Below are 19,999 nucleotides of genomic sequence, written 5' to 3' on the forward strand. Positions count from 1 at the left end.
CTTCTTGGGTCTTCCTGTCTTTGGAGGGGAACTAGAGAGCCTATTAAAGTTTAGTATACAATCAGCCTTATTCAGGCAATATATAATACAATCATACACTCCTTTGAAACAAAACTTACTGTTGAAATTGCATAGTGATTGCAGATGGTTGGGTGTTTCTTTTCCAAGTACTATAAGCAAAAGCATTTACACACCTTTCTGAATGCACAATGTCATGTTTATGTCTGCTTGGTGCTTTCCTTATTCAAACTCCTTATAGCCACAATAGACTTTCTGGAGTAAATGCACTTTTTGAATGGTGCTATGATGAGAACGTTGTTCTGAACTGGAGGCATTGCAGGTTAGAGTCTCAGACTGGACATGAACCAACAATACAGCGTATGAAGTGTAAAAGCAGTAATATATTTTTATCCAGTATGTCAAAAATAGGCATACGTGACAATTGCACATCCTGGAATAATCAACTTAAGGTGATGTTCATGAAAGTCTCACCTGTATAACACAAAGGTCCCTGTACTGGTCTGCCCAGTAATTTCTGATTTGATAGTGAAATTATTTATTACACCCACTAGATTAATTTCACCGATCTACCTCCTTGTTTGAAAGTATACAGCCACAGAGTCCACTGATCTACAGCTCCGAATTCCTGTAAATTATATAATTCTTCTTCCTCAACATAGCAAAAATATTTAAATTGAGCTGTGGGAAAATGCAACAGAATGAGACTCCTTAAATGTCACTGTGAGAACTTCCTCACTGATACGCCTGAATGCTAAATCAGTGGAACTATTGTACCTGTAAATGTGAAAAGGTAATTTAGTTTTCACGGTCAGAAACACACGATCTATGGCTCAAAGTCTTGTGATGGTATTTTTATAATGAGCACACCTCACACTAGCCAGAAACTGAAATGTTGCCAGTTTTAAATGATAAAGAAGGATTAAATTAAAAGTTCACCGCTCCTAGATGTACTTCATACTCTGTAAATACTTTGTACAGAGAACTCTGGGCCAAATCCAGCAATAAAAATGCCTAAATGTGAGCAAAAAAATACATGAAGGGAGCAGCCTGCTCAGGTATGTGAAGTTATGCAACTACTGCATTAGTTCCAACAGCACTGAAGGATTATTTTATGAGGATTATTTTCTCTTTAAGGTGAATAACCAGCTAAATTTTAACTTAGTTACTATTACGCATGCAGGCGTCTTTTACTGCATGTTTCTGTCCAAGCATCTGAAAAGCTACAATACCATTCTCCAATCATAAAACGTCAATCTAATAATTTAATAGGATTCATTGAAAAAAAACCCACATTCCTCCCCATAAATTTAAAAAACACAGACACCTAAAATATGACTTTTTTTTTGCTTTTCATCTTGTATGGGGAAAAAGAGAGCTAAATTAACAACAAACCCTCTGTTCAAGTTAGGTCATCATGACCCAAAGCAGTACAAACCAATAAATCTAGCAATGCTGACAGTCTAGCCTGGCAATATGCACACAGGCTCTTGAGCCATGGAAAGTTGGGAGGGCTTTGGATGTCGGCTCTGTGGCTGCAAGATGACTTATTGGAAAGAAAGAAAGGTCAGCGTGCCACAAACAGCGTGTCAGGCAAGGCACGTGTTCTTGGAGTTGAACAGTTGCATGGGAAGGGTGCAGGCCCATCCTCTCCTGCTCTGGGGATAAACTACCCTTAAGTTTGTGTGGGTAGGAGAGTATAGGAAGGAAGGAACCCTACAGATATTACCGATCATGCTACCATTATGTCACTGATTACTAAGATAAATATTTTTAGATAGGAACACAGTAAAGCAGCTGACTTTCCCAAAAGGAGAACAGAGAGAAACATATTACTATAAATGAAAAAAGAGAGAACCATGGTACTAATGAGGCATTGACCGGTCAGAAAATACAAACCAAACTCTCAGCTTCCCTACTATAGATAAAACAAAGTAAAACATAACTGCAGTGCAGCTGGAGGAGAAGCTGGAGTTCAAAAACATCTAAGCTTCAGTTTATTTTGGACACATACAACTGGACCGTTCCAAAGTGCCATTAAGGTGATTGCAAGTTTCTCAGGCATTTCCCTCTGTCACAAACCAGGTTTTAATGAACCCACATTCCCCCTTCCCTAAAGACTGGTCAAAACTTTTGACTCAGCTAAGATCTTTGAAAACACAAGTGTTTGACCTTTTGTGTTTCTTCAAGCACAACAGGTAGACGTGCAAAGCAGATTGGTGTGAAAGAGCAGGACAGCGCGACAGCTGGGTCTGGAGGTCACCCCTGCCCTGCACCACATGTCACAGCTCTCCAAACAGAGCCAGGCTGCCAGAGCCAGGCACTTCAGCCAAGAAAAAAATAATTGATGATACCTCTACAAATCTGAATAACAGTAGTAGAGTTCAAAGGAAGTGGTTTTCTTTGTTCGCTTCACTGAAGTACTGGCAGAAGGCATTGCTGAAGGCCATAGGTCAAAAATATCTAAACTGTACAAGAACAGGAGAGGCTGAGCTTCAGGCATAGCTTGCATCATTTAGGGTAAAGACTAAAAAACTTCACTGGTGTCTCAGACTAAAAAAAAAAAGATGCCTGCAATCTGTGAAAGATGATGACCTACAAAGCCACTTACTGTCTAAAAATCTCAAAGAAAAAACAAGTTTGCTGATGGCCCTCCAGACATGGTTGCAGTGTTAAAAAGTCACAGTACATTAGATTTCTATAGGGAAACAAACAATCTTGTGTTTTGATCGCTGTTCACACTGCCTGTGTAATCCAGAGCAAATGACGGTATCAAAATGGAGACTAAAGGCAGTTTTATAGTCTGGGCTCAAAGCTGGAGGATCTTAAAACATTTCTTTTCTATCTTCAGACAATCAAGTAATGAATGCAGGACTTTCAAATTCTTATATCAGTCACACTTTGGCAAACTTTTTCTGTCTTACATAGTGCGTTCACCACGACCACAAATTTCTGGGAATGTTTTTCTGTGACTTACAAGACCTTTGAGAAATACAATCTGAAAATGTTTTTAACCTTTGCTATTTATTCCCAAAAGTCATCTCTTCTCCCTTTTTAATTATGCCTCTGAAACAAATATAAAGCATTTCAGGCTAACCTGCTATATTTAAGGGACACAGTGACATGGCAGCCATTTGGAACAGATCTTAGGGACTAAGTAAAAGGCAGATGTTGGCTAATCCAGGACATTCCTAAGCCTGCTCTGTTTTCCAGTTTCCAAATTAGGGTGTCAAAGAATAATTTTTAGTGTGGGAAGTTTCTGTTAAAAGTTTAATCTAAACAGTAACAGAGACATTCTGTTTATTCAATGGTAAACCGTGTGGCAAAGCCTAAATTCCCAAAGAATGCATGAAAATATCGTTGTTACATAAAAATGGAAAGGTTGAAATGGACTTTTTTACTAAGCTCCACGATTGCTGGATGCAGATAGAAAGAAAAATAAAGAAAACAAAGCTTCAATATGTAGAAATAAAGAGTTTTGTGTTATTTATTAAAACATAATTGCTTTAAGGATCACAGTTAAAGGTCAAACTGTATTGAATATGAAAGAAATTGTGTCTGGGCAGTTAGAAATGACAAACCTACTCAATTAACACAAAAGTCTACTTATACCATTGTATCAAGGGCTGCATTTTTGCATCACCTCTCGTGAGGTTGTACTGTGTGGGAATGTCAAAAAACGTTCGTATCCCCAGCCGTAAAGTAGCTGCTTCTTGATATGCTTTAGGAAATGATAAATAGTAAGAATACTTTTAGATCTACCTTCAATTGTTAGTTGTCCACATTTTTTTTCAAGAATCAGGACGTCATTTTTATGAACATATAACACCACTTGTTCTTTTAATGAGGGGACCCCCAATTAAATCAGGGATACTGGACTTGTGTCCATTGAGCCTTTGTTCATGTGATAAGGACACAGAACAAGTTGCACATCATCCATGACCTGCTGCCATACGACAGATGCATCCAAAATGTAACGGGAAGGAGCATAAGCATATGGCCAGCAAGTACCCAAGTACAAAATACCATCTCCTACATTGTTAGAGAATTTGGGTACCATTTTTAGTGATGAGCAAAATTTATTGTATTTTAATAGATTAATAAATTCCTCCTAGACTTTATCTGTTTCTCTGTTGTTTGAATATATCAACAATTTACTTCCTCAAATGCATGAGTTCAATATCAATGGAACAAACACCACAACATTATAATTCTTCAGTCAAATATTCCATTTCCATGATAAAACATGATAGTCCTCTTGAAAATATAAAGCTAATTTAGTTCAGTTTCTCTTTTACAGTTACCTCAATTATAATGGCATGCTTTCAAATATAAAATATGTAGCTTCATTAAATAGTACTGAAATGAGTAGGATGTGTATAAAAATGTTTGCAAACATATTTTCCATTTTTTTTTTGCATTTAATCTTGCTGTAATTTGATGTTAATGGTTGTTTGAGTACTCACCACTGGAATTCAAAACATTAAGATTATTAAGAGTTGTAGTCAGTGAAAACATTTCCATTTAAAGCTTCTGAAATACAGAATTTTGAAGCTGATGAATTTAAGATTATAGCTAAGTGATTTAGTTTTAGTAAGTGCGGAACTTTTAAGGAAAACCAAAGCTGAGTGGGTTTGTACACATGTTACTTCTGGTGCAATATACACTGAAATGTTTCTAAGCTTTCTGATTTTTGAAGGAGAGATGCACTGAATGTTGCAGTACAGTTCAGTACACCCAACTCAAGAGTTTCAATGCAATGTGAGCAAAGACAAGAACATAAATGTATATGTCGTGGCTACCATTTTGGTTCTTATGAAAGTATTGCAGTGACGTCTACTTAATCCCAGACAGCTGACTTTGAAAGGATATGTTTGTGAGGCAGGTTAGTTAATAAAAAGTGAAATATCTGTGAGAAAATGTGGGCAATATTTATTTTAATTCCTCCAAAATCTTGCACTACGTGCATGCCCACATGTATACATGCACACAATGTACTGAAGTAAAAAGTTTACACCATGTCATATCAGACATTTGAGAGCGTGTAATATGTAAGAAAAATGTATAAGATAACTGTTCTTAGAAATATGAAAACTCTATTCATTTGCATCCATATATCTAAAAAGCAACCTAGCCAAGTTTACAAAACATTTCTTATGACTGCTGTGATTTTTGCAGTTAAGGAATCGGTAACTCACAATATGTACATCAAACTTAAATGGCTTGTGTATGTTACAAGTATAAAGCAGTAGGCAGGGTAGGTATGACAAATATACTGAAATCCTGACATTGCAAAATCTTGACCAAAATAAACAAACAAAAAATGACCCAGAAATCACCTCTATGATAAGAGAAAAGACATTTCACTTTTTGTGAAAGAGAAGAGGTTTCACCATCCCTGCCAGAATCTTGGGTAGCTGGGCAGCAATCACCTCTGACATCATCTCGGGGAATTCAACACTCAGTGCACGGGACTGCAGAAATGTGTTCAGACAGAAGAGATGGAGCTGTTTCACTAGCTGGATTTAATAAAATACAAATATGATAAATCAGGCTAACAGTAATGCAGCCAGATAAACATGTTTTAATCACTTATCGCATTCATCCATCAGCTCACATCATTATATACCTTCCTCAATTCCTTCAATCTGTAATGTGGGTACTTGTCATTCCCTGTTAAAATATCCTCCCATGGCAAGAAGTCATAAATACAGCTAAATCGTATGCCATACAAAACAAGTGCCTCACTAATATTATAAAGCCTTATTGTCCTCAGTGGCAGCATGCACCATGAATAATGGCAATCGCTAAACAAGCATTCAGTCTTTCGTGTTATCCTCACTTGCAACACTTCTCTTCATGCCTCATTTACTATATGCTAATCAAACACTGCTCTAAGGAACAGCATTTACTGTTTGTTTGTGAGCTTTTCATTCATCCTGATTGTGATTGAATCTGGGTATGCTGCAAACATTACACTTCATAGGTCCTTATCCCTTGAAAGCAACTGTTCAACATATGAGACTAATGCATCTTTTCTATCTTCCTCTAGGCTCTCCACTGTGATTATCTTTTCCTCATATCTCCCATCACTTTATCATCCTGAGCTGAAATAAGGAATTGAGCAAAGATTCCCTGCAGACCAAGAACTATCCTAACCATCACCTTGTTGAGTATTTTGCAGCAGGCCTCACTCACTTCTGCTAAGGCTATTCTACTTTATTTGAAATTAAGAGATTGCCTGCACAGCCCAGTGGTCAGAAGTTTTCCTCTAGATGCTGTGACACTGAGATTGCAAGTTAAGGCAGGAAGATCTTTTATCACAAGCAAGACTGATACAAAAATGTTCCTTGAGCACAGGTTGGCGCTGAGTAGTATATTGGCCAGGACTTATTTTTGCAAGTAAAAGGTGACCAACTGAAGTTCAGGGAAGGATTTAGCACTGACAGTCCCAAGTACTGACTACAGTTTGACTACCAGTAAATACTTAAAGTTGACCTCCATTATCCCACCTTCAGAATTTTCTGTTGTCTGCCTTCACCTATAAGGATGTTTTTGTACTTGTCTCATTGGCCTTTCACTGGTATCTGAGACAATGTAATAGCTAAACGGTGAATGTGTTCTATGGGTAGCAGAAGTGATAGAGAGGTTTGTGCAGTGGATCCAGACCACCTGGTGAACCACATAATTACCAATATTGTTACCTCTCTTAAATCCTATAAATACAATCATCAAAGGTTGTTGTTTGGGGTTTTTTTCCCACATCAGGAGGGTAAATTAGTGACAAGAATTTTGTATTCAGAAGAACACCAACGTGCAAAGGTTCCATCCTTCCCTGACCTCCGTGCGAGCTCCTCACAACCAGTACTGAACTCAAAAGCACTCTTGCTAAAATTAACTTTGGTGCCCCTTCTCCACTGCCCTCAGTTTTGATGGATTTTAAGCTATAGGATACATGCTAGATTCTCAGAGAGGTGGAAAGCTTCATCTTGTAAGACTCTTATGAATCCCTCTGACAGCAGAGTTCTCAAAGAATTCTTCCCAAACATAGACCGATACTGAAAAGATGGCATAGAACATACACATAGAAGTAGTTGAATTAAGGTTGCAAAATCAGTCTTGGTTGTCTTTTTCTAAATCTTAGTACCCTGAACTTGCAACTTGTATTGCCTATTCTTTGCATTATTAATATATTTCATGAACATATATACACACGCACACACACGTACATGCCACCTCCTGTCAAAACCCATAACTGTACCAGTCACATGACAGAAATAATGAAACAAAACATTCAAATGCCCGTTTCTCAAATACTTAAATCTTGTATGCCGTATAATATTTATACACTATATATTGATGCTGAGTATTTGGCTATCTAGTCACACAAATATATACACTAAAGGGTTTTTCTATTGTTTTTTAGAAATGTTGACTAGTCACTTTCCATAAAATTACTTTTAAGAAACACAAATACCTTCTTCCATAAAAAGAAAAACACATCAACAAGTACACTTACATCATGCATGGAATCCATCAGTTTTGTAAGCTGATAGAAACGTTGCGAGTTGGCCACAACACCTTTCTGGCGCAAACCAATTGCCTTCACCAGTTCTCTAATGTAGCTTGTTCTCATCTCATCAAATTGGCTTTGACTTCTTAGACCTTCCAAAGGAACTAGAAAGAGAATAACACTTGCGTTGCCATTTATTCAGATGCCACTGAGAGAAATTTCAAGTACAGGAGCAATTTATAGTATTTTACACTGTGCAGTGCAATTAATTATTATACACTGGGTACTTATTTCCATTCCGCATTCTAGTGCCTTAAATGTGAAAGGCTTTTAGAGAAATCATCAAGGAGAAGCAAGCAGTTGAACTCACTCTTCTCTTCATGGTCAGCCGTGAGGACCACAAAGAGGAAGCAGAGAGAACATTGAGAAATAAACCTGTTAGCAACTGCTAGTGATAAGACCATATTTTATCACTGATGATAAGTGTTGGTAGTATTGTAAGCAAACAGGTGTAAGTTCTAGACTCTACTTCCCTTGATGCGGCAGAGTGTAAGACACAAATCTTACAATTTACGTTGTTAAAGGCAAATACGAAACGAAAAACTCAAAGAAATTAAACTCCAAAAAATATTCCCATTTGGCAATTGACTCTAAATCCTTTTTTTCACTATAATAATCATATGTTAAGCCATGGTCTTCTTTCAAACATATTGTTTTTGAAAGAGCTCTTAAAATTTCCTACCCTTTCCTTTCTTTCTTTCCAATGACACTTCACACTGCAACATGAGGTGAAGGATTCACCTCACCAAACTTTAGACATTTTACAGTATAAGCATCTCCATCTGGGCTAGTTACCACAGCTTGCTGTAGCTTTAGCGGGGAAAAAATCAGGCAAGTCTTAGGCACAAGGCATTTTCACTGTTTTAGAAGTAATTTAGAACGAGATTAATTAAGCTGAAGAGATGCTTATTTTAATCCATGGACTTTAAAAGAATGTCATAGAGACTAGCTCACATATTTAAACAAATTGTCTGCTAGTTATCTAGTACATCTTCAATCTGGTATCAGTCCATGGCTAGTATCATGCCACAACATCTCTTTAAAAAATGAAGCTTGGTTCAAAATGACATTGATTTATTCAATGCTGTTACACCTAACTTTCAGGTGATTTGTCACTTTCTCGAATTAAAACATAGATATATCCGTGTGCTGTATCTCTATTGAATGAACTGCATTGTTAGACACACAAGAATCAAATTCTTAGAACAGAAGCAACCTAAAAAGCACATGGCTGCAGAGCAGTTGAACTTCAGCCTATTCCCTGAAAGAGAATTAGGTAGCAAAGCCTGCACTGAGATAAACATTTATCTCCATGTGGAAATCATAAACCCTATTCCGAAGTCAACAGCCTAAATTATCTCTGTTTCCTCAGAAGAAGGTAAAAGAAGCAGACGCTTCAGGTAAACAAATTAAAACTAAGTGCCTCTCACCTCCAGCCCAGAAAGATATAACAATGCAGAAGTTCAGTTCTCTACTTGGGAGACTTCCCAAGGGAGGAAAAGATCCAATTTGCCAAGGATGCCTCCTGCTCTGTGTCTCTTCAGACAAGTGCATGTCTGGGCAAAGGAGTGAGACACACATACAGAAAATACAAAGTTTACTTTAAAGACAAGCGCTTAAGCACTTGGATGGCTATGGAAGTCAGAGTCTCACTCCTAACTAAAACTGGATTCAAACAAAAAATAAAAACAAAGAATAGGAATTGTGACTGCTTCCACTGCACATATGTTTATAATACCATAACTAATAATAGTCCAGCTTTTAAGGATGCCATGATAGATTCCTATTGGCAGCTGCTGGAGATGAAATGCTGGATGAGGTGGACCTTTGGTTTGACTCAGTACAGCCTCAAGTCCAGACAGACAACAGCGGTATCTAAAAGTGTGGTTGTACCACCCCTGTCAATAGTCTCAACGGAGGAGTTCTGATTTGTGGAGAATGCAATGTGCTTAGGAGTAATAAAGGCAGGAATACTTGCAGTGAGGAAAAGCTATGTCATAGAAAAAAGAATAGTTTCGTTTTCAAAGCCTGGATAGTTCTGTGTATGTGTAAGCAGAACTAGAAACACCTAGAAATCTTTTTTATATAAAGTGACATTCTGATGGAATTTAGGGCTAAGTAGATGCTTTCTTTGACTTATGTCACTAAAAGAGCAGTGAAGTCCTTACATTTCCCTTGTGAATTAAGTTAAAAGATCTCTTTCAGCAATGCATGGCCTGTTTCCCAGAATTCTATAAAAGCACAGTCATGTTCTTGTCTAATCACAAAAAGTTCCGCTAAGCTATTATTTGAGTGAAGAATTATAATGTCTTAAATCCACAAATGTAATTTAAACACAGGCAGCTCAAATGCTCCTTCCCCTTGAACGTACGTAAATGTTTTTATTCAATGGCAAGAAACCAGCTGAAATCTTATGCAACAAGCTTTTACAATTCCTCTAAATCAAAAGTCTGGGAAATGTTAGAGCTACAACTCAGCTTGCTATATGCTTATTTCTCTCTCTTTTTTTGACTTAGCTCTACTTTCTTGAATCACATTCTTTCTGAATTATTCATAGCATTAGTTCCTAGATGTATGCAGCCTCTGCAAGACAGAGCCCTAATTAGAACTTTGGGGGCACTACTACAACACAGCATATTACATGTAAGTATCTGTAAACCAGAAACGATTACAGAAAATCAAAATGTTGGTCCACTTTTTGCAAGGACTAATTCTACTTTTCAGACAGCTTTAAAACTGCCACAAGCACAATAAACATCTAAGCCACAGAAAACTCAATGGAAAAAACATAAAATAAAAAATAATGTTAAAATTTAGTCTGGGGTTCTCATCAAGAATTAGAAATTTATCAAGACTGACATTCAGTTGCATACAATAGAAATTACTGTTTCTTTGAAATTATATACAAAGTAAAAAACAGTTCATCTGAATAATAAATCAAACCAAAGGCAGAATGAGACACTAACATTTTAAAGTTGATATACTGTTTGTATACCAAAGTTTGTAATGGTCATATTTTCATATTTGAAGAGGAATAAGATGAATACCATGACTAAAACAAAAGCAGTCTTAAAACCACTTTATAGCAACAACAAGTTTGAAAGTAGTTTTGTGGAATTATATTTATACAATACCAAATGTTTACTAAATGTCTCAGCAACAATGTTTAGATGTGTTCCTTTTCTTCAAGATCTGACAAATTGTTTTTTCCTATAAGACAATAAGTGCAGGAGAGAACAAATAGCAAAACTTATCAGCACAGGTAGAAACTCTTTTTTTTAAAAAAAACCCCTCATTTATTGCATATATATAAACATATCATTTTACGAATGAGTTTCTGAGGGCAATGCAGATGATCAGGAATGCTAGCTTGATGAGTACTGTTAAACTGACGCACTCCATAAATGAGAAGGATTGGATCATTGCAGTGTTGTTCTGAATTCGATATGAACTTTGCATGACAAAAATGGAAAATAGGAATATCACAAAAGCATCTAAATTTCACTGAAATTTAAAACTTCCCTCTAAGGTGTAGATAGACACGGGAGTTTATTTTGTAATGAAAAAAACAGGGAAACCATTTCAAATAGGAATACATCCAAATTCCAACAGTGCAACTGGAGATGTATCAGAGAGGGAATTTTGTCTATATTGTTTTTATTGCTTTAGCCGAGTGTGTGGTATTTTGCTATTATATTAGTAATTTTTACGTTCACATGAGCTAAATTTAATCTTTACCACTTACGCTTTGCTGAGAACAAGGTTTACATAAGCGTGTACTTATTCAAATACCATCCAATTACAGCTTAAAAGGAAATAAAATTTAGTTCCTTATCTTTTACTGAAACTTAGCACAACTAACAATTAGGTTATGCAGGTTTTGCACATCTCACCTCTAACTTCAAAATTCTTCCAACTACATTTTTCAGAGGTGCTTATTCTCATTCTTAATAGCACCTGAACCATTTTAAAACTTTCTATTTATGAATTCATAACTAACAATTATGGCCTCAGCAGATGTAGTATTTTAGAAGAGGTTTTGGCAGCTAACTTCATCAGCTACCACATTTCCCATTTAAACTAGAATGCAGCTGTATGCTGGATAGAAGCATATGATTAAAAGTGACCATGGATTTTCTTCTAGAGAAACAAACCAAAGAAAAACATTTCCATTTGTATATATCTGTGCTAAACTTGACCTATTCATAAATATAAAATGCTGAATAAATGCTAGAATTGTTTGCTGCGTCTACCTCCTTAATTATTTTGAGCAAGTGTGCTTTAAGTTCTTGGCCAAGATAAAGCCTGCAGTTCTGACAATTTATTAAATATTTTAAATTATATTTGTAATGCTTCTAAGGCTTTAAGTCATTTAGCTAAAGAGCTTCCCAGTAGAAATCATTTTGATTGATTTGAATATGTGTAATACAGTACGCTATATATCAAAACAAATCCACCATTTCCTCAGTGCCTTATACAGAATAAAACCAATAATAAATCACAAATTATTTGTTCCTTATAAACACTAGAAAAAATATTTTCAGTTCATGGAATACTAACATTCCTCCTAAAGACGTTTCCATCTATCAAGCCAGATAGCTTAGCAATTGTAAAGTCAAACAACATGGGTCGAAACTCTTTTATTAGTGATAAGTTATAAAGAAATAAAAAAAAACCTACTTGTGTTGAGAAGTAGCAGTGCTTTCATACACAGAAACTCTTCTTGGCTAACTTGAAGTCTGACAAATTCCTGCGGGAGTTGCCACATGGACAGACACAGGGAATAGAATGATGATTCTTTCATCCTCTGTCTTACACCCAGAAGAGGTAAAAAAAAATAATAAAACCCATGAAAATAAAGAAAAGGAATGGCTATGGTATTAATTGTTTGAAGGAAGTGCCTTGTTAGCAGTTTAATGACCACATTACAGAAATTACAGGAGACTATACATGTAAACTATTTTCTGACTCCTTCACAGCTACACTAGTTTTTTTGTATTTTACTGAATATGCTATTATTTGAATGTTTAATCTGTTACTGTTGACCAGAAAAAACAACCCACAAAACTTGGAGATTATGAAAGCTGAATTGTAACCACCAAAAATGAAGGGGTTTTATTAATTAAAAACACCCTAGTAATTAACATGAAATGTCTTCTTTTTATTTTAGAGGTGGATAGATTTTTACATTCTCTGAAAGGATCACAAAGCATAAAGTGGAATATAAGCCTGCAAGCCTATAGAAAATTTGTTCTTAGGTTTTAAAAAATGCCTGCATCAAAATACTTTATTGCAAGTATAACATTGCACTGCTAACAGCAAACATATTATTTTATAGCATTTTCTGTTATTAAAGAAATAGTTAAAAATGTTAAATGTAAATATATATAATAAGTATTTAAGTAAACTTAAACATTCATACAGCCTTATATAAACTCCTGCAGAAGTAAACAGGAGAAATCACACAAGGAAACACATAAAACTGTTTAGTTTTTTGGTACAACTTCAATCGTACTTTTCTCTTTGAGATTTTTGGTATACTGAGTACATTTTACTGTGTATATTTATTGGGAAGGAAATCACTGCAAGGAAAGCACTTTGAAGTTTGCAGACTAAACTGAATTCATTGTACATTAACCTGAAGATCCAGTAACATGGGCTGATTTTACAAAGCTGCATCCTGGTGTGGATAAATTATGTACAACAATAAGATTAAATTTTGCCTTTCCCCCTTACAAAGTTCAGATCAGCATTCCAACCCAACTGTACATAGTGCTGTTAACAATGAAAACAGACAACATTTTCATTAATAAAAAACCTCTCTAAGAGCAGTGAGGGTTTTTTTTTCTATTATTTAAAGTGTTAATGTTACCTTAAATGACAATTATTTCAGCTTTGTTCAGCATTTGATATCTCACAACAGCTCTTAAATGATTTAAACATAGAAATTTAATCTGTTAGATCTGAAGGGACTGGTTACTTCCATAGCTACTTTAAATCTCTCTTCCTATTCCTTCCTGGTAGGTTGAATTTCTAAGTATTCCGTCCTATGAAAGGTGGCAGCAGCTTTCAGGTTATGCTTAAACGTTGTTCTTAGTCATGTTTCACACATTGCAAAGTGTCAGTAACAGTAAATCCTTGTAGGGGTTTAATGGTAGTTCATGAAATTATTGTCAAATTAACCTGCCTACATTTGCAGGTCTGAAATTCATGCTACCAAGCAGGTCCTTCTCAAGAAGCAGCAGAACTCATAGAATCATAGAATAACCAGGTTGGAAGAGACCCACCGGATCATCGAGTCCAACCGTTTCTATCAAACACTAAACCATGCCCCTTGGCACCTCGTCCACCCGTGCCTTAAACACCTCCAGGGAAGGTGAATCAACCACTTCCCTGGGCAGCCTCTGCCAGTGCCCAATGACCCTTTCTGTGAAGAATTTTTTCCTAATGTCCAGCCTAAATCTCCCCTGGCAGAGCTTGAGGCCATTCCCTCTTGTCCCGTCCCCCATCACTTGGGAGAAGAGGCCTGCACCCTCCTCTCTACAACCTCCTTTCAGGTAGTTGTAGAGAGCAATGAGGTCTCCCCTCAGCCTCCTCTTCTCCAAGCTAAACAACTCGGTTCACTAAATGACAAATTGGCTGTGAAACAATCTTTAGATTGTGGACTCGTGGTCATTTTGAAATAACTCAAGTGTGTGTTGCCCCTGTAGAAAGAACTTCCATTATCATTATAAATCCAGCTGGAGGCCAGTGACAAGTGGGGTTCCCCAGGGCTCAGTGTTGGGTCCAGCCCTGTTCAATGTCTTTATCAATGACCTGGATGAAGGCATCGAGTGCACCCTTAGCAAGTTTGCGGATGACACTAAGCTGGGTGGAAGTGTTGACCTGCTGGAGGGTCGGGAGGCTCTGCAAAGGGATCTGAACAGGCTGGACCACTGGGCTGAGTCCAATGGCATGAGGTTTAACAAGGCCAAATGCCGGGTCCTGCACTTGGGGCACAACAACCCTGTGCAGTGCTACAGACTAGGAGAAGTCTGTCTAGAAAGCTGCCTGGAGGAGAGGGACCTGGGGGTGTTGGTTGACAGCAACTGAACGTGAGCCAGCAGTGTGCCCAGGTGGCCAAGAAGGCCAATGGCATCTTGGCTTGGATCAGAAACGGCATGACCAGCAGGTCCAGGTAGGTTATTCTCCCTCTGTACTCGGCACTGCTGAGACCGCTACTCGAATACTGTGTTCAGTTCTGGGCCCCTCACCACAAGAAGGATGTTGAGGCTCTGGAGCGAGTCCAGAGAAGAGCAAGGAAGCTGGTGAAGGGGCTGGAGAACAGGCCTTATGAGGAACGGCTAAGAGAGCTGGGGTTGTTTAGCCTGGAGAAGAGGAGGCTGAGGGGAGACCTCATTGCTCTCTACAACTACTTGAAAGGAGGTTGTGGAGAGGAGGGTGCTGGCCTCTTCTCCCAAGTGACACGGGACAGGACAAGAGGGAATGGCCTCAAGCTCCGCCAGGGGAGATTTAGGCTGGACATTAGGAAAAAAATTTTCACAGAAAGGGTCATTGGGTACTGGAACAGGCTGCCCAGGGAGGTGGTTGAGTCACCTTCCCTGGAGGTGTTTAAGGCACGGGTGGATGAGGTGCTAAGGGGCATGGTTTAGTGTTTGATAGGAATGGTTGGACTCGATGATCCGGTGGGTCTCTTCCAACCTGGTTATTCTATGATTCTATCTCTTTCCACCACTAGACGTGTACTCCTGCTGTTCTGGAAGTAGTAACTTCACGTCCACATGGTGAGTCTGATCAGGGATCACCTCTATCTGCTAAGTAATAGCTTTTTCTGGGGTATTTATCAAACACATAATTTCCTCATCTGTTTGACAGTGCAGCCAGACAGCGTTTGATCCAGCTTAGGTGAAATCACGGGGATGAATGGCCAGTGCAGGAGGTAGGTGGAATTAATATTTTTAGCTGTGTTCAGCATTTACTTTTGCTTAAAGTGATCATGAAAGTTCAATCTTAGATATCATTGTAGGCAAGGAAGTTGCTTAAATTTTACTGATCTAAGAATTAACTTATTTCCCAATAAATACCTGCAGCTATAATTTAATGTGCCAGTTACTTTTCATGTCTCTTTGTTTACAGTGTTTCTAATATGACCCAGATGAGTTACTCTACAACTAAAAGAAGGGTACGTTTCCAGTCCACCTCTTTTTTCACATAGATGGTCCAGAGCTGCAACAAGAAGTTTTCTCTGCGGGATTATAATTAGGGTTCATAAATCTCAGCCCTATTCTTGGAGAAAGTCTTCTTCACAAGTGGCAGCAGTGATCCACATACAAGGCAATACTCCAAGACATGACATTACTGCCTATAGCATGTAACTTTATGTTTCTTTTGAATCTAACGTGAGATATATCACAGACTATGTTGGGACAGAATACAGTCAGAAATTCTTTCATTCTCATCCCTGTAAAGAATTTCAATTTGTACAGCATAATTAAAATACACATGGGAGGGGAATTAATTCATTACCCTATAAACTCACAGTTATTTACAGTCATCTGGAAGAGAAAAGGTCAGGACCTCCAGGGCCAGCTGTGCTGAAAATTTTCTATAAAGAACTTCACTGGAAAGAACCTGCATATTACAGACTTTAAAATCAGGTGCCCACATCTTCTGCAAATCCAACTCTTAATCCTTACAAGAACACCTGTTTAACTTTCATGTCACTTCATAGTAGTTCTTTTAGGATTTTGAGGAAAAAAACACTAAGAAAATGTACTAAGGAAAAATAAACATGGAGATTAATTTATGTTTTAATGTTCCTGGAAACCTCCCATATATTATAAACAAAGCATCTAAAATTACAACTTTGATAATATTAACTTGCAGAACTGAAAAACTGACAAAGACTGAAATGAAGACTATCTGACTTCATCAGGACAGTGAAGGAAAATCTAAGCCAACAGTCCCCAACCTCCAACCAGAAAAGAGCAGTTTCACATATTTTATCTTTGATATTAAAATTCTTCCTTGTTAAATTATTACAATTTTCTAACAACAAATGTACTTTAGGCAAGTAGATTTTTATCAGAAAGTGTCAAACCCATGTATTTTAGACTAGACACAAACTATTAGCAAAAACCACCCAACCAACCATGTGGAAAGAAAATTCTACTTAGCTCAATATACTAAACAGTAATTCATATCTTATTCAGATGAATTCAGATAATCGGATGAATTCAGGTAAATCTTCTGACAATATCATTCTCTTCTAAAAAATTATTTTTATCTTAGTTAATTAAACTATTATCTGAACTCCTTTTGTTTAGCTATGCTAACAGAATATTTGGGATTCCTACTTAAACCTTCTCAAAGCTACTAAACTTTGATATGACCAGAGTACTTTTGTTCTACTGTTAATTTTGAAACAGAACAAGTAACAAATGAAATCTTGGCCTTAATGAAGTCACATTTTCATTGACACAAATAAGTTCAAAATGTCATTTATATTATGCAACAGCAGAGTGTACTTACTCATTTAGAATCAGATCTGGTGCAAAATATAACATCTGACCACTGACATGTTTGTATGATCTCCATCCCATTGCAAAAACCATTAGACTCATCCAGGAATACTGGATGAGGGTTATCTGATCATCAATATGTAAATTCCGAAATCCTGGAAATGGAATTAGAAGTTAAAATACTTCACAATTCTTATTTAGGCAACAATTGATTAGGTGTTCTGAGACCACTTTAAGCTATAAAACTGAGAGCACCTAGAAAGACAAGTGCTTTTGGGGATGCAGCTCCCAGAAGTTTGTGAAGTTTGCATAACTGGCTATCACACACATTAATTGTCCTCTTGTTCTGATCCAATACTTTGAAATGACCAAATCAAAATTGACTTTAACAGTCAAAATGGACTATTTCAGTAAACAGGAAAGCATCTTATTTTCCTTTGGTAAATAAATGCTCGTTTGTAATCTGGTCACTGTATCCAACTTTTATTTAATACAGATAGCTCAAACTTCAGTGTTCTTAACAAGAAATACAGATATAATACAATAAACATCCACACATTAATATCTCTCTTGCATTAACTAAAGAAAAGAGCATTATGTTGTACTTTTGACAACTTTTGCTCTTTGATGACTTTAAAGATTGCTGTGAAGTATCTGCCTCAATCTACCAGCTTCCTGCCACTGAAAGAAATGTTCCTGTTCTTCATTACCTGGTCCTGTTACCACCTTCAAGCAAACTCTGGCACTCATGCCACCTCTTAGTGAGCTAGTTCAGCTCATGAAGCCATCAGAAAGCCACAGAGAGTAAAAAAAGAGGTTTGTTTCCTTTTCATTTAATGAGATTAATCAGTTCAACCAGGAGGTCTCACGAGCATAGGCTGCAATGGGGAAGACCAGTGATAGGGACCACCCTTTTCTGCCACAGAGAAGTGCCAAACTGAGATCATATGAAACCATATTTCCAGGCTTTCTGCCCGATATATTGATTTTTCTACATCCTAGGATCAGGTCCCTATGACCATACATGGCATGTAAACATGTAAGATGGATTTTTTTTTTCTGGAACCCAGACTTAGATCTTCACAAATTCAGATAGTTCTCATTACGTATTTGTGAACTGCTTAGTCTTAACTAGCGCTATTTATTACAATTTTTCTCTTTGCTTTCAAGAACTCGTTTTACTAAGAATAAAAAATATGCAGAAATACAGACATCTTTTCATACCAGAAGAATGAATAATAGAGTAGGAAGGGATAGGGTGGAAAGGCTGCTGGAACAATCACATACAGGAAGTCTCTGGGCTTCTCTTGTTTTTTAGAGTGAGCCTAAATATTTAGATACATTCCTTTAAGAGTGCCCTCCTATTAAAATTTATTTTATTGGTGCATGATGAAATGGAAGGTTAATAATTTCAGATTTGTTAAGAATTAATTAACAGCCAGAAAATAACATTATCTTTTGAATACTCATCCTATGACATATTTGGTTAACCACAATTCACTATATATAAAAAGTGCTATTACCTGGTAGCAATTTAGACCACTTGACTACACAAAGAAGCTGCCTTTCACAAAGATGATTCAGACTGGTCAGCAAGGAACTTGGTGTTTCGGGTTTTGTATTGTCATAACCAGCATAGACAACTTCAGGCTCAATGCCTCGTAGAACACTTATCATTGGGGGAACAAACTGTATTTCTTGATTTGGAGAAAAGGATAACCTTTGGGTTAGAGACTGGCTTTCATCTTGAAGGGTTGCTGGCTGCTGGAGTGCGACATCTAATGTTCTCACAACTTTAATTTTGTTCAACTTTTTAAATTTTCTGCCTGAAAAAGAAAATTATTGATCTGTTAAAAATAATTAACCAGAAACATCAATATTTTCCAGTAGGGCTGGATTACAACTCTAATCTATACAAGGAGACTAGAACTGTCTTCTGAATAAGTTTTCTATTTTTTACTGTTTACGTAATCAAATAATCATGGAAAATTCTTAAGAGTTTCTCCCTCCATATCCTCCTCCCTTCACCAAGAGATGAATGGCACCCACCCCTTTAAAATTATTGCCATGAATTCTAGGTTACAGTAACCTCATGAAGTGTTTTCTGGTTCAGTTCCCACTGTTCTATCATAAGCTGACAGCTGAGCCAGCTGGCTCTACAATCCAGTTTCTATTCAATGTTAATTACAGACATGGTTTCTTTTTTTCTTCCTTATATTCAGAAACACAAATGCTAGTAATTAATTACTACACAGAGAAATTTCTTTCCTCCAATTCCATAAAGGCATGGGTAAATTGTATTTTGGTGATCCGAAAGCAGTATTTTTCCTCCTGTTTACCAGAAAGAAAATAGAATTCAGGGAATGAGTGAAAAGCCAACAAATACTGTAAAACCATATGTCAACACTTACAAAACTCTTCACTTTCTAGAAAATAATCACTCTTTCTCGGTAATTTCAGTTCTTATTACCATACCACAATGGTCTGAAGCACACTAACTAACAAACAAGTGGGAAAAAAAAAAGCTGAACTGCCTTCCAAAAAACAGCACAGATACTACATCTGGTATGGCAATGCAAACACATATAGCTCTCGGCAGCAATTTTCAAATTTATTTAATGGAAATTGTCTCGAGGTGCTCCGCACAGAAAAATCAAACTTTCAGAGGCTGAAAGACAATCACCCTCACTAATATCTTACCATATTATTCATTTCAATAAAAAGGCAAATCCATGTAGAAGTGGCTGTAAGGAACATATGCACTATCAATAGACTCTCAAAGGTGATGAAAATCCTGTTGAACCATTAAATTTCTCAGTTCTACCAAGCATGTTTTGTGCTGTCACAGCAAATAAAAAATACAATAAAGTTACTGGTACTTATGGTC

The 19,999-nt window shown here is 37.0% G+C and overlaps 1 protein-coding gene across 1 annotated transcript in view; it reads right to left on the reverse strand.

The window, feature by feature from the left end:
* Nucleotides 1–2,659: 2,659 nt before the first annotated feature.
* PGR (progesterone receptor) overlaps nucleotides 2,660–19,999 on the reverse strand; it is a 33,371-nt gene continuing 16,031 nt past the window's right edge. Inside the window, exons 4-8 of the mRNA XM_069883428.1 lie at nucleotides 18,636–18,938; nucleotides 17,123–17,267; nucleotides 12,272–12,402; nucleotides 7,538–7,695; nucleotides 2,660–5,537 (exon numbers count right to left, since the gene is read on the reverse strand). Of these exons, the coding sequence (XP_069739529.1) occupies nucleotides 5,382–5,537; nucleotides 7,538–7,695; nucleotides 12,272–12,402; nucleotides 17,123–17,267; nucleotides 18,636–18,938 (893 nt within the window). The 3' untranslated portion in view covers nucleotides 2,660–5,381. The remainder of the gene's footprint in view (nucleotides 5,538–7,537; nucleotides 7,696–12,271; nucleotides 12,403–17,122; nucleotides 17,268–18,635; nucleotides 18,939–19,999) is intronic.

This window comes from Phaenicophaeus curvirostris, chromosome 1 (genome assembly GCF_032191515.1).
Source record: "Phaenicophaeus curvirostris isolate KB17595 chromosome 1, BPBGC_Pcur_1.0, whole genome shotgun sequence".
NCBI classification, from domain to species: domain Eukaryota; kingdom Metazoa; phylum Chordata; class Aves; order Cuculiformes; family Cuculidae; genus Phaenicophaeus; species Phaenicophaeus curvirostris.